This window comes from Stegodyphus dumicola, chromosome X2 (assembly GCF_044657685.1).
Source record: "Stegodyphus dumicola isolate Sdum_Otavi_A_Nest chromosome X2, ASM4465768v1".
Classification (NCBI taxonomy): Eukaryota; Metazoa; Arthropoda; class Arachnida; order Araneae; family Eresidae; genus Stegodyphus; species Stegodyphus dumicola.
In genome coordinates, this window is record NC_140781.1 from 89,889,407 (window position 1) to 89,903,571 (window position 14,165).

At 34.8% G+C, this 14,165-nt stretch overlaps 1 protein-coding gene across 2 annotated transcripts in view; it reads right to left on the reverse strand.

Moving 5' to 3' along the window:
• LOC118199650 (retinoic acid receptor RXR-alpha-B-like) overlaps positions 1-14,165 on the reverse strand; it is a 329,703-nt gene that overhangs the window by 288,099 nt on the left and 27,439 nt on the right. Inside the window, exon 1 of one of the 2 annotated variants that reach the window (XM_085809906.1) lies at positions 1,250-1,528. The exons of the other annotated variant lie outside the window; for it this stretch is intronic. Within the exon in view, the coding sequence (XP_085666032.1) occupies positions 1,250-1,313 (64 nt within the window). The 5' untranslated portion in view covers positions 1,314-1,528. Of the gene's footprint in view, positions 1-1,249; positions 1,529-14,165 lie in introns of those variants that run through there. 2 annotated transcript variants of the gene reach the window in all.

Sequence of the window (14,165 nt, forward strand, 5' to 3'; positions counted from 1 at the left end):
TAATCAGGTACAGGAAAGGTATGAAATTTGAATTATACCTGTCTTAATCCAGAAGAGGTTACTCGAAAATGTGACACAAAATATGTAAACTAAAAGAATTATACAACACTAAACAACTAGAAAACAATCTGATGAGACAGAGCAAGAATAAAATATCTCGTAATCAGAAACTCTCTTCCGTTCCTATCATTTTGTTCATGAAAGTATCGGAATAAAGTGCAAGATAAATGAAATCCGATACAAAATATTGTGTAAATTGACCATAACTAACTTCAATTACTAGTAAAAAAAAACTTAAACTAAGGTCCATAACTATCCACAACGTACATTCTTAATATTACAATAAAAAAATTGACCTAAACGTTTGCTTAGTAATATATTGTTTCTTCTATTTCATTGCCGTAGACCAAAAACCGCTAATCGGAAATAATGACAAGCCTCAGAGAAGTTTAATAAACTTTGACTGTCTCTAAGACTGCAGTCACGCAAGAGATAGTTTGCAAGATCAAGTGTAAATATGAAAACAGGTTTCATTATGGAGAGTTAATCTAAGAATGAAATGAACAAATAAAAACGGCGCATGAAAAAAAAAAGAAAATAATAATAATAATTTTTAAAAAATTAACGAAAGAATGTTAAAGAAAAAGTATAAACCAAAATATAAAGAAAAAATATAAACCAAAATATGAAATAGAAAATATAAATTAAAGCATTAAATCAAAAAATAAAGGCCAAAACAAGATATACAAAATATGAAATAAAAAATAAAATTCAAAACTTGTTTTGACCATCAGTATTTTCATAAGTAGCAAGTTTTATATCAAGATATAAAAATATAAACCAAAATACGAAATAAAAAATAAAGAAGAAACTGCTAAATAACAAATAAAACCCAAAATATTAAATAAAATCAGAAAGTAAATTAACCATACAATTCTTTAACATCTCGCACTCTTTTTCCGAATCTTTCTCGTTCAAGTTTAAAGAATGCATGTTTATTTGCTCAGAGTTTATCTCGCTCTTTTCAAAATTCACCAATGTTTTAGCTTCTCTCGTTTGGTTTCCCCTTTCTTTCTTCTTTTTTTTTTTACTCCATTGTTACGCTTTTTACATACTCCAATTTCCATATTTTCATTCAAACTTTAACCCTCCACTGATCCATAACATCATCAGGCTTTTATGTTTATCTTTTCAACCTATATCACAAGGTCTTAAATTAGGCACGAAAAAAAAAAGATAAATTTCCTACCTTGATACGGAAACTGCTCTGGAATCGGGAATTGGTTGGGATAATAGTAAAAGTTGGGATCCATTTCTAAAGCCAGCAGCAGCGCCTAACAATGCGGAACCAAGAGTACAATCTCGGACGCGACAACTAAAGGAAGAAAAATGAACAGCGGGGCGGGGATGACCAGAGGGCGATTAGAGTTGAAACATACTGCTCAAGTCTCCTCCTTTGCTGCGATGAGCACCGTTAACAAGAGATAAGCGACCGATTGCTAAATAGAATTAAAAAAAATTCGAAAACGCCGAAATAGAAGCTTATTCCCTCGCGCGTCCTTGAAGCGAACTACCGAAAGAAGCAGACGATGCTAAAGTAAATAACATTTCGAGTACGGTACATTGAAGTGAAATAATCGGGAAAAAGGTCACATTGGCCGTTCAACTTACAGGCAAGCCGACGTCATCAAAATGACTGACGCACACATCGGTCTGCACGTGCTACTAGATTTCAGAATACAATCTCCAGATGATACAAATTAAAAACCTGAAAATGGCTTTTTGACAAGAAAAGAATGCTTTAATGATACAGTTTCCTAAAGCTTCCGTTTCTCTCTTCTTGTTTGATCAAATTTTACCAATTAAAATTCGCAGTGTCCGTTTAGAACGAGGAGTTTACATTTCAAATGTTCCCTCCGTGTCCTAATTGTGCATCATTAAATGTTGAGATGCCCATATTTTTAGCGAACAGTGTAATTCCAATTTTTGCAATGACTTCGATTGGCGAGACAGCTTACCACCCGCCGAGCGGTAAAATCGCTGAAAACTGGTTATTCGACCGGGTTCAAATGCTGGTGAACGTACTGGCTGGGTGGAAGTTTCTGTAGTTTTTTTTCAGTGTGTAATGTCAGTATGAGCTAGTTTCTCTTAAAAAGTTCTCTGTGAAGGCATCTCTTATATCACCGGCGGCAGAGTGGTTAAAGACTGCTGGATACTGAGATTACTCCCCGGGTTCGATTCCAGGCGAACGAGCTAGCTGCATGGTTGGTTTTCCCATGTGTAACGTGAATATGAGACAGTTTCACATAGAAAATATTCTACAAAGGCAGACCTCCCCTTAGGCTGCCCTTGTGTGCTTCCCCATATTAAAATAACCTACCTAACCTAATTCGTAGTGCTTTACAGTAATCCAAGTGATCGAATCCAATCGACAAACGAAGGGTTAAACTTATTTTTCCCCCTAATGGCGGGCACTTGCTTATTCGACAATTATTGGCCACTCCTAAGGCCAAACGTGGTGTCATTTTATTGTGGAGACTCATAATAGGCGGCCACCGTTGTCTACTATGAAGGGACGAACAATTACAACCATGCCCTCACCGAGGTTTAAACCTGGGCCCTTCGGTATCGCAATCGGCTCGTCGTCCCCCCTAACCACTATGCTAATTGGACGATGGTGTGAAACTTAAATACAATTAAATTTGTTCCATTCTTTGAAGTTAGACTACGACAAACAGAAAATGAGTATTTATCATAACAGACCGAAAATATTCTAGCTTTCCTCCTCAAACTTTTGGCACAGAAAATAAAATTGCATTGTTCTAACAAAATAACAAAAATACGAATTTTGAGGAAGAAAAGAAAGCAGAACAAAACTAACAGTCATACAGATCCAACAAGGCCGAATGAATAAAACTCCTGAATACTGACAGTTCGACCAGTGTTTGGATCCCGGCGAAAGTGTTGCGTGCGTGGCGATTTTCGTGGTCTTTCCTATGTGGAACACGAATACGAACCAATTTCCCTTAAGGATGGCCTCCCTCCACTTAGCCACATGGCCGCTCGTGCACCCCGCAGTAATTAATTAAATAAAAGTAAACATTAATACAAAGAAATAGGGGGAAAACTTTGAGATACTACATTTCAGTGATTCACAGTTATTAGTTGCTTCTGTTGCTGTTGTTGCCTATGCTGACTTGTCTGACGCAGTCAGCCCAAGCCCACGAAATTCCTTGTGCAAGGAGCGCTAGAGTACGCCTGCCGTTGGCAACAGCCTTGAGCACCTTTCAGGTGACAGTGCAATTTAGCTCAGTTCCACCCCAAGTTTGATGGAGACCACCCCCGGGGGGACGGGTCTGGATTCTCCCACCCTTCTCCCCTTCCAACAAACCACATGAGAGGGCTTTCGGTTTTAGGGCCGCCATGCCGTACCGACACTATACATTTAAAAACGTTCATGCTTTCTCCGGGATTCGAGCCCGGGCCCTTCAGCACGGCAGTCAGCGTCGCTAACCACTATATACCGGTTGGGTGCATTAGTTGGTTTTACTTTTTGTAACTTAGCCTCTTAATCGTAGTACACTTTTCATAAAAATCTTTAAAAAATTGTACATTCTTTTTTTTTTTTTTTTTTTTTTATTTCTTCCATTTTGTTATTCATAAAATACCGAATCAGTTGATATTATTACTTCTCGTGAATTTTAATGCTTTTTAGCGGCATGAAATTATCTTAGACTCACACATTTTTCCATTTACTTACCCACGGTCCAACAGCGGTAAGTTTGCTGAACGCTGGTAGTTCGACCTGGGCTCGATTCCAGGCGAACGGGCTGGCTGCATCGGCGTTTTCGTCGTTTGCGCATTCTTTTACGAACGCATTTCTCCTCTTATGCAGAAAGCCCTAGCGTCCTTTGCCATAATCAAATGAACCAAACCTTTTACTTCCTTCATACATGTCATCTCGGCACGAAAGCTTTCACGAGTATGATCAAAATTAGTTTAAGCTTCTGCCTTATAAAAAAAGATATTTTACAATGTTGGTCTATGCATTTCTTAACTAAACTTTTTTTCTAGCTGCAAAATTTTTTATTATTTGTTTAGATGCGCTGCTAGGTTATTCTTTTTTCTCTGTAGGTTGTAAAATTTAAAGGAGAGGAAAGGGAAAAAGGGGTGGGCATGAATAATCAACTTGTTGATGCTTTAAAAGAACGACTTCATACTCTGAAAATGAGAATTATAAATTTTAACCGTTTCGTTTATTAAATCCGTTCTGAATTTTATATCAGATTTTCTAATAGTAATATATACACACACACACACGCACACGAAAAGGGGAAAAAAAAAAAAAAAAAAAAAAAAAAAAAAAAAAAAAGATGATTCACTATTTTAAAAGAATTATTTAGTTGGTATATATTTTACGTTTTAATTAAGTATTCATCTTGAAAAACTAGTCAACAAATCTATTTAAATGAGGGTTTTTGTTTCATTTACTTTGGTGGAAGTTTCGTAACGATAGCTATAAAAATAAGTTGAAAGTTGTTGTTCCTTTTAGCGATGTTACTCAAAGTATTGTATTCCTGCAAAAATTTTATCTCCGTTTCTTCCACTGCAACTAAAACCTACAAGTTCGTATTTTGAAATTGATTGTAAGACTAACTGATTGAGTGTAAGACGTTTAGTCTATAAAAATTGTTAGAACTTAAAATAAAATAAAAAGAACGCACCCAAAAATGCTTTTTTAAACGAAAAAATTTATGCGTATGGCTGCCAGAGTTTCTCCAATTTCAAAAATTTGGTGACTTTTACTAAGGTAGTTTCGCTGGTACATTACGTATTCAACACAGCTTGATCCAGAAAATGAAAGAATATTTTTTCCTCCATTTCTCCTCTTACTCGAAAACTAGGCTGGGTTATTTAAATATGGCAAAGCACACAATATCCATCTGCCTAAGGGGCCTTCTTGGAAGAGTTTCCGATAGAAACTGTTTTAAGTCTCTTATCTGCTCTACTAAGAATTATTTCAATTTGGGACAGATATGTGTGTGACATTTTACCTTTTCTTCGTAATTCTCAATTTGTTCAGGACCGCCGAAAGGAGAAACCACTAGGCTCGCGCGCTCTAAGTGTACGCTCAGGATCCCGTTAAGTCTAATTTCATTTAAAATCATTATTACGACTACATACAACTGAAGTTTACAGTTTATTGTCATTGATAGTATCTGAAAATACTGTAATGAAATTTTCGTGATATTTAAAAGAAAAAAAAATGTGAATTTAAAGAAAATGGTTTCATTTTAATAGAAAGAAAAAAAGTTGTTATATGTACACTGTTAGGGACATATAACAACTTTTAACTTGGGGGGGGGATTGACATTTTAAAAATCTGAACAAATTGCTAGTAAAATGCGTGATATGTCTAAACAAATTTCATAAATAGAACGAAATGAATGAACTATTCTCATTTATAAAGTCCTTTTAGCGTCTAGTCCCTTTTTTGTGCTTGTTTAGTAGTTTTTTAGCCAATATAAAAATATACCTTATTCATTTATTTTTCCATCTGTAGATATATGACAAAAATGTTTTAAACTTTCATACCAGTATTCAAAATATAGGGAAAATATTAGAAATCTGAATATAACAAAATATAAGATAAAAATTAAAAAAATTACTAAATATTGTTTAAAAATTTTGAAGCTTATGATAAATTTCAAAACATCGTTCGGTGCCCTACGTTGCAAGCTTTGCATTCATAATAAGTTAACTTGCGTCCCCCCCAGTTTTTCTTTAAGAAATGTTTTTTTGCGCACTGTCTTCTTGACATCTTGGTCAAAATATAAGCGAAACCCCAAGCGCAATAAAGCACCAGCCCTTTCTGCAGTTGCTTAAATGTTCAAATTCCCCTGATCCAACAACAACAAAAAGGAACGGAAAAGGCATATTTATCTATTATTTAACACGGGCACGCCATTAGGCATTACACAGAAAGGCCCGTGAAGCATTTTTTAGGGAAAACTTGCTCGTACCCACGTTACACATGCGGAAAACCATCAAAATGTCAAAGCAGCTAGCCCGCTCGTCTGGCCTCAGACCCCGGACCAAACTACCAGTATTCAACGGCTTTTACCGCTCGGCTGCTGGTGGGCTTGAAAAAGACATACTGAGGGTCAGAGCTCTGTGGAACATTTCCCTCGGGTCAGCGACTGGGAGCAATCCCGGCGTTCTGACTAGGCCAATATCTATCGACAGACTCGACTTCTGGGGGAAAATTAACAGTCTCCACAGTAACGAGAAGCATCACTTACACGGTGGTAGGTTCAGGCTCGGCAGGGACCATATGGTTCTGTCTTGTCTCTCCCTTGGTTGTGAGACGCTACATGGTTTGATACCGAAGGTTGTCTTTGGGTTTTTTTTTTTTTTTTTTTTTTTTTTTTGTGTGTGTGTGTGTGTGTGTGTGTGTGTCCGTGACGTTTTTGGTTTAACTTTTTATTCATTTGCCTAATATTTAAAAAAACACTGAATATATTTAACTTATCATTAAGATTAAAAGCGAATTTCAGAATGAGAACAAAAATTTCCGCGTTATTATCGTAATACACTCAGTTCCCTCGTTTTTTTTTTTTTTTTTTTTTAAAAAGACATTACGAGAATGAATGAATCCCATTTTTTAAAGACACTAGGTGTTGTAACACACAAATGAGTAAGGGAAACTTTGAGTACGTTTTTATTAAGATTGTCTAAATTTCGCTTTCATATTTTATTCAAACGTTCAGCATGTTGTAAACTGTTGATACCTGCTTTACAGTAATCACAAAGGACTCAACTTGCAGTAAAAATTTACTTGGCATTATTAAATATATTGCAACGAAAGCACGAAGCCAAACTTTTTTTTTTTTTTTCCAATTCGAATCCTAGAAGTTTCTAACATTTCTCAATTCCTTCCTATAAGAGAACTTAAAATATGAATTCTTCTGCATAATCAGAAGATCTAAACGAAATCTTATTTAATTTTCAAATATAATTTTCTATCCACGAGGCACCAGTCGCCAAATGTGTGTCATAGTACAAATATGGTAGCCTATTTACGAGTATATCACGCTATGAAGAACTAGCAATATTTTTATGTGCGCGATTCAGGATTTGGGCAATTCTCTGATTTTTTTTAGCGAAAACAGATTACTGTGGACATTGGGAGAACAACATTTCTTTCCATGTACTGTCGATCTATTTGCGTACAACGAACAACGAGCCACCTAACCGGGATAGGGATTAGCGACGCTGACTTCCGTACCAAAGGGCTTGGGTTCGAATCCCGGAAAAGGCATAGATGTTTGTATAGTGTGAGCGGCATGGGGGCACTCTAAATATGCGGCGAGCCGAAAGTCTTCTCGAGAGGTTGGTGGTAAGTAAAGAGGGGGGGTGGAAGAACCTCGGACCCGGGGTTATCTCCATCAAAATTGGGGACGGAACTAAGCAAAGCCGTACTGTCACCTAGACGGTGATCAAGGCTCTTGCCAACGACAGGCGCAATTTCGACCCCTTGCTACAATGAATTCGTGAGCTTGCTCTGATGTCAAAGACCTGATCTGATGTTACTGTGGACTGGGTGGGATAAGCCACAAACAAACGCGATCAACGATCTACTTGAGTTCCAAAATACATTAGAGAATTGTATAACTCTAAACATTTTTGGTTACTTTACCTTTTACCTTTTTTGTTAGTCGTTTCCTGCATCCAAGTTCTCCTATGCTATACAAGAGTAATATATACAGGAAGCATAGCTGGCCTTCATTTCTTACTACACAAGCTAAGCCCGTAAAGACCGTACGGCTAAAATCGATTTGGCTACGTGGGTCAGGGCCACGCCATCAAACTAAATTAAATCAGAGGACTGCATTTGTTCTCTCCATGTACACAGCAATCTGTTTTTGCTTAAAAAGACATCAGAGAATGCCACAAATTCGGCAGTGCGCAAATTAAGCATTACATATATTATATTAATATATGTATTATATTATACGATACATTTACTGTTGTTACAAGTTATTTTCTTATATTTATTTATTTTTTAATGTGGCTTTAAGTGTCGTTATTGTTCCCATCATCCAGTTAAATTTCGCTCTAACATTTATGTTTGGCCATAAGTAGCGCCCCGTTAAAGGAAAATTACCCAAGTTTTTTATTAAAGCAAAATTTGAAATATGTCGTTAATAGAAAACAAATTTAAGTCTAGATTTAAAAAATATATCTATATTTATTAAAAAAACTCCAAATTAAATTCAGTAAAGGAAGAACGTAATTAAAAGTTTAGAATCTTGAGGTTCGTTTTCTCACAGTTTCTCTTAGAAAGTCCTCAACGCAGGCATCTCTCCTCCTTAGGCAGATAGCCCACGCGTGCTTTGCCATAATTAAATAAACGAAACCATAATACCCTTCAGCTTTGTTCAGAGTTTTCACATGCGTTGTTCTGCCAAACGAATTGGGGATTTTTCAGCTATGAAAATAGAAAAACATTTAGGATTGTATTTCATTCATTTAATAAAGCTATTTATAGCAAGTTCCTTCATTACTAGACTGACCTGGTAAATTAGTTATTACAATGCAATTTATTGTAACGAAATAGGCACTTTATTGTAGGAAGGCAAATAGTGGTAGAACATACAGTGGAGCTTCTGTCGTCGTGACGAATAAGATAAACTGAATAGCATAAACTTCTGCCACCTACACGGACTGCCATTAGATACGGACAGTTTAGAATGAAGATATACCCTTTTAGCATAGTACATTTTACAGTAACCATAAAAATCAAATTTACAGTTGAAAATTTTATCACATTATAATTCCTTATTTTATTTATGACTATGCAAACCAAAAATATAATATTTTAAATAAATCCAAAACAATCTCCGGCCGGTGATGACCCCATTCATCGTTTCTCACGGAAACACCATGCAGCCAGATCGTTCATTAGATTTTCAGCCCCGGTTGAAATACCAACGTTTAGCGTCTTATACACTCAACAGCACCCCACCAGTGACCGATCTGTTAAAAATAACTAACTACTGGGTTATGTTAGTTTAGTTTTTTTTTAATTATTATTATCATTATTATTTTTTTTTTTTTTATTTGGCAGAGCACACGACGGCTATCTGCCTAAGGAGTGGAGTGCCATTGTGGAAGACTTTCTCCAAAAAACTGGCTCGTATTCACGTTGCACATGGGAGAAACTAACTATGCAGCCAGCCCATTCGTTTGCGCTAGAAGCCAGCACTGTATGTTGGGAATTCTACCCGGGTTCGAGCTAAGGCAAACGGGTCGGTTGCATGTTTAGTTTTCGTGGTTTTTACCATGTGTAACGTTAATACGAACCAGTTTTCATTAGAAAGTTCCCCACGAAAGCATCCCTCTCCTTAAACAGACAGCTGTATTCAGTCCAATATTTGTTTCATGCAAATAACTCATTTTGACATAGCTAAAAAGATTTATTACTTTCTGGTTACCCCCCCCCCCCCACCCTAACGAAGATCGCTAGCTCAATTTCGTGCTTGTAATTTGGTGAAAAAACGTTTATTTGCCTATCATTACGCCTCATAAGCACTGCTCTGTTCATAAACAATAACAAAATAAAGCATTTTATGAGAAAGATAAAAATTTTACAAAAAAAAAAAAAAAAAAAAATCTATATGGCCAATTTTTACAATTTTGCAGCTGTTTCATACTTTTCAGCCAATGGCCGTGCGTGGAAAGCGCATGGTTTGTTAGATTTTGTCGCGTGTATACCAGAAAATATGCCAGAAACATGGCCGTTCTACCGAACGTCGGAACTGGAAACGCAGACAGTGAGAAAGTACCACGTATTCTTTGAATCAATGCATAGTAATATAAAAAGTGCAGAAATATTGAAAAGAAAGAACTCATCAATAATCTTAGTAGTAAACAAAGAAACTGTGTTTAGTTCTGAGATGTCACTTGAAAAGAAAAAAAAAAAAAAAAAAAAAAAAAAAAAACATATTTTCCCGATAGCGGAGAGTTAATTCTACGAGGCAGAAAGGGATTAAAAATCTAGTTATGTTTCTTCAGTTCAAGCAAGAATTAAGTTAGATAACCAAAAAAATAAATAAATAAATAAATAAATAAATAAATAAAAATAAAAAAATAACTGCCTTCTCTATACACGGCATAAGTTAAATTAAAAACTGTCAGTTTTATAAAAATTAAAAAATCCAATTTTTTATACGGCATTCCTGTCCTTCTACTCATATTTAGGAAAATTTTATACTCATTATGAAAAATAAAAGACAAAATATGACCGGGATATCTAAGTTTAAAATAGAGAATAACTCGAGACTGATTTTTTTACCCCTTAATACCATTCAATGACATTCTTTTGCGATTTATTGTTACCATTGGCATGCGGAAAGAATTTTTATGCGAATCTTATAACTTTTCAAGTTTCGGTGTTTTATTACTTTAGAATCATTACTTATACAAAAAATTCATTAAACTAAAAATATTCAAAATTTTTAATTCCTGAAAATAACGTTGCTAGCTAGAACACGAACCTATTAAAAAAAAAAAAAGTGTATACTTTTCGAATAGCATATAGCGCTGCAAGCACAGAAATCTCATCTTCATAGTAATGCTCGTCACTTGATCTATTGGCATTAGAAACCTATTTAAGCTAGTATATTATTTCTAGTTATGTGCAAATGCAAACATTTCTATCTTTAAGTATGTACACTGCGGGAAAAAAAAAGGGAGGGGGACAGTTCTATATTTCTCGTTCTACTGGGCCGATTGACGAAATTCAAATTGCGTTCTTCATGTCTCGAAAGCGCGACTTAAAGCGCGAAAGCGATATATATTAGATTTACATAGAGCACTATTCTAACATAGGTATTTTGTCAAAAAATTCGACTTTTCCTGAAATAACATACCAATTTTTTTACATATTTCGATTCTACTACTTAAATTATGCCAGACTGCTAAGTTTTGTGAAAATCGCATGGATAGTTTATAAAAAAATTAGCTCTCAAAATTTTAGATCCTCACTGTTAATTGAATTTGGTATATATTTATTAATATCTCTTTTTTGTGAAACGTTTTTGAGTCTTCCTTACGCATTTCGAAATTTAAGTTCCTTCCAAATAAAATTCACCCATTTTTTATGATTTATTTTTAAAATTTGTATTTTTAAGTAATTTTTATAAATTTTTCGAAAAGCATTTTGAATTATAACCTATAAAATTTTTGCCGCCATCTTAAAGTAGGTGTATTTTTAAGCATACCTGCAAAAAAATTAATTTTTTATTCAAAATTCTGTAAGATATACACGAATTTACATGTTTTCGCGTTTTGAAATTTGGCATTTTTTTTTTTGAGCGATAATAACGCCAAATGTGGTTTATGGATTTTGTTACAGTGAATTGCCACAGCTATTTTTAACCCTAAATTTCCCAGAGCGAATTCCCTAAATTTTTCTATTTTTAACCCTAAATTTCCCAGAGCGAACTACCAGTGTTCAAATAAATATTTATGGAGAATTAGTTACGTGAAAATTTTCCCTCAATGATGCGTAATAAATATTTATTAATACTATAAGAAAAAGTACTTTTTTTAAATTACAGATGATATTATTCAAATTTTTAACTTTTTAAAAAAATTTCTTTCTTTCTTCCTTTTTTTTAAATATTCGTAAGAGTCAATTTTTACCTTTGCTGTGTTATCGTCTGCTACTTTACTTCATTTAAATTGAATTGTCTAAAACTGAGAAAGTTCGTTTGATGTTTATTTTCACAATGATTTTTAAGCAAACAGGACGTTGAGAGTTTGGGTCCTGTTCCAGCTTAAAAAAATTATTATTGAATTTTTACATTAATCCTCTAAGAAAGAATGTTTTAAGTAGTAATTTTCTTTTGTGTTGTATATTATATAAAAAACATGTTTTTTAATGTAGAAATTATTAGGCTTAAAAACTCTAAATAATAATATGATGTAGATTGTTTGCACCCGATATAAGAATCCAGCCACTCAGTGGTACAGGATAAGCACTGCAGGAGTGGTTTATTTCTTTCTCATTTAACAAAAATCTTTTAATTAAGACACAATAACACACTGAACAAATACTAATTCAGGAGTCAAACAACAAAAATCAGCGTTATATTTTCAAATTTTCACAGGACTAGTTTCGATGGTTTTACCGAACCACCACCCTCAGCTGCAAAAGCGCAAATGAATGAGATAGGATATAATGATTAGATAAGATAAGAAAGCCTGGACAGAATATAAGTTAGTGACGCCATCTGTTGATGAAACCAGAACTCAAACATAATTTCTTAAAAGGCCGAAGGCAAAGATGGATTGGAATTAGGATCGTTAAATAGAACAGAAACATTTTTTTGAATGTGAAATGCCTCTAGAAAATCCAGTTCTCCAATGGAAGATGATTTTTGAACAATTTTGGCAGCAGAAAAATTCAAAGTGTGATTTTCGGACCAACAAATGTTGGGCAACAGAAGACTTCTGTGTTTCCTTTTTTCTAACATATGCCTCATGTTCCTTGACGCAAAATTTTAAGGCTCTCTTAGTTTGGCAAATGTAAATTAAACCACACTGGCAAGGAATCCTATAAATACCCCAGGAATTCATATCCGGAATGGGGTCCTAGAGTATGGAACTCGGAATTTTATTGATGGGAGAATAAATCTCTGCAAAATATGTGCAACTTTATAGCTAAATGATGGAAAGAATGATAATTCAAATATTTATCCTCTGGACTTTGCTTTAAACTTTATTTAAAGTTAAAATGTCTAGAAAATGAAAAGCTGTCTTCAGCTGAAACGCATTTGATGCAACTGATATTTTAAAAAATCTGACAAGAATACAAAATTTATGGAAGTGTAACAATCGAAAAATCTTAATTTTCTTGTGTCAGCACTGAAAACAAATGTAGAAGGAAAGAAGGAAATTATGGGAGGGGGGAAGCAAAAATTTAAAGGGGAATCTACTTCAATGAAGTTGGGTGTTCAAAGAGAAAACACCTGAACGTGCACACCAGCAAATAGCAGCAATTGAGTTTGTTCTAATGGAAAAACCAAAAACCATATCATTGCAGATTAAATTGAAGAGCGACTAGTTTTCGATCCCATGATTTCTCAGTCGAATTATTTGAAGATTCAGGAACTTATCCAGTGACGTTATAAGGCATTACTCCCGCCTTCTTAGCGTGTCTTCGTGGTGTAGTGGTCTGCACGCTCCGTGTGTATTCGAGAGGTCCGTAGTTCGATTCCCCGCGAGAGCACTGTTCATTTTTAAATCTCTTGCTTCCAAAAAATCCTAACATCTCTAAAACGTTTATGGATATTATCTAAAGACGTTTTCCCTCTTGATGAAACCAGTCTTTCCTTTCATCTCATGCCTTCAAAATGCTTAGCCTCTAAAGATTCTTAAAGGCTCTAACTAAATACTGATGAAATGGATTGAATTGGATTCTTAAGTTACAGCAAAGCAGGGCTATCTGCCTAAAAGGAAGGATACCTTCGTGAAGAACTTTCTAAGGGAAACCAGCTGGTATACATATTACACATGAGGGAAACCACGAAAACCCCCATGCAACCAGCCCCTTTGCCGGGATTCGAACCCCGGAGCGAACTACCAGTGTTCAGCAACTTTACAGCTCGGCCGTTTGTGGGCCTTTATGAAATGGAAGGCGATAACTTTGTTTTTAAATGAATGTCAGAAATACCAAGATGTTTCGAAAAGTTGGATGCTTTTTAATATGCTTGCAGACTACCTGAAGAAAACGAGCAAGCCATTCTTTATTAAGAAGAAAAAATAAATTTTTGCATAGAATTTAGTATTTTTTTTAAAATTTAAAACTTTTTTAATCTTATGATATTTGATTCTTGCGATTTCAAATAAAATATTTAACTAAAATATGAATAACATACAAAGAAACTAAATATAGGATGATAACACTGTTTAAAGCAATGTGTGCAAGTCATCCTAAGTTAAAATGCCGGTTATACATCTCTCTTATTTATATATATTTTTTGAACGGAACATTAAAAGGCGTGTTAACTGTGCTTTACTGTATTTTCTCTTTTAATATATGCAGTTTTAAAATGTACCGTAGTCTGGGTCACAAAGTATTCTTCCGAAACAAACGC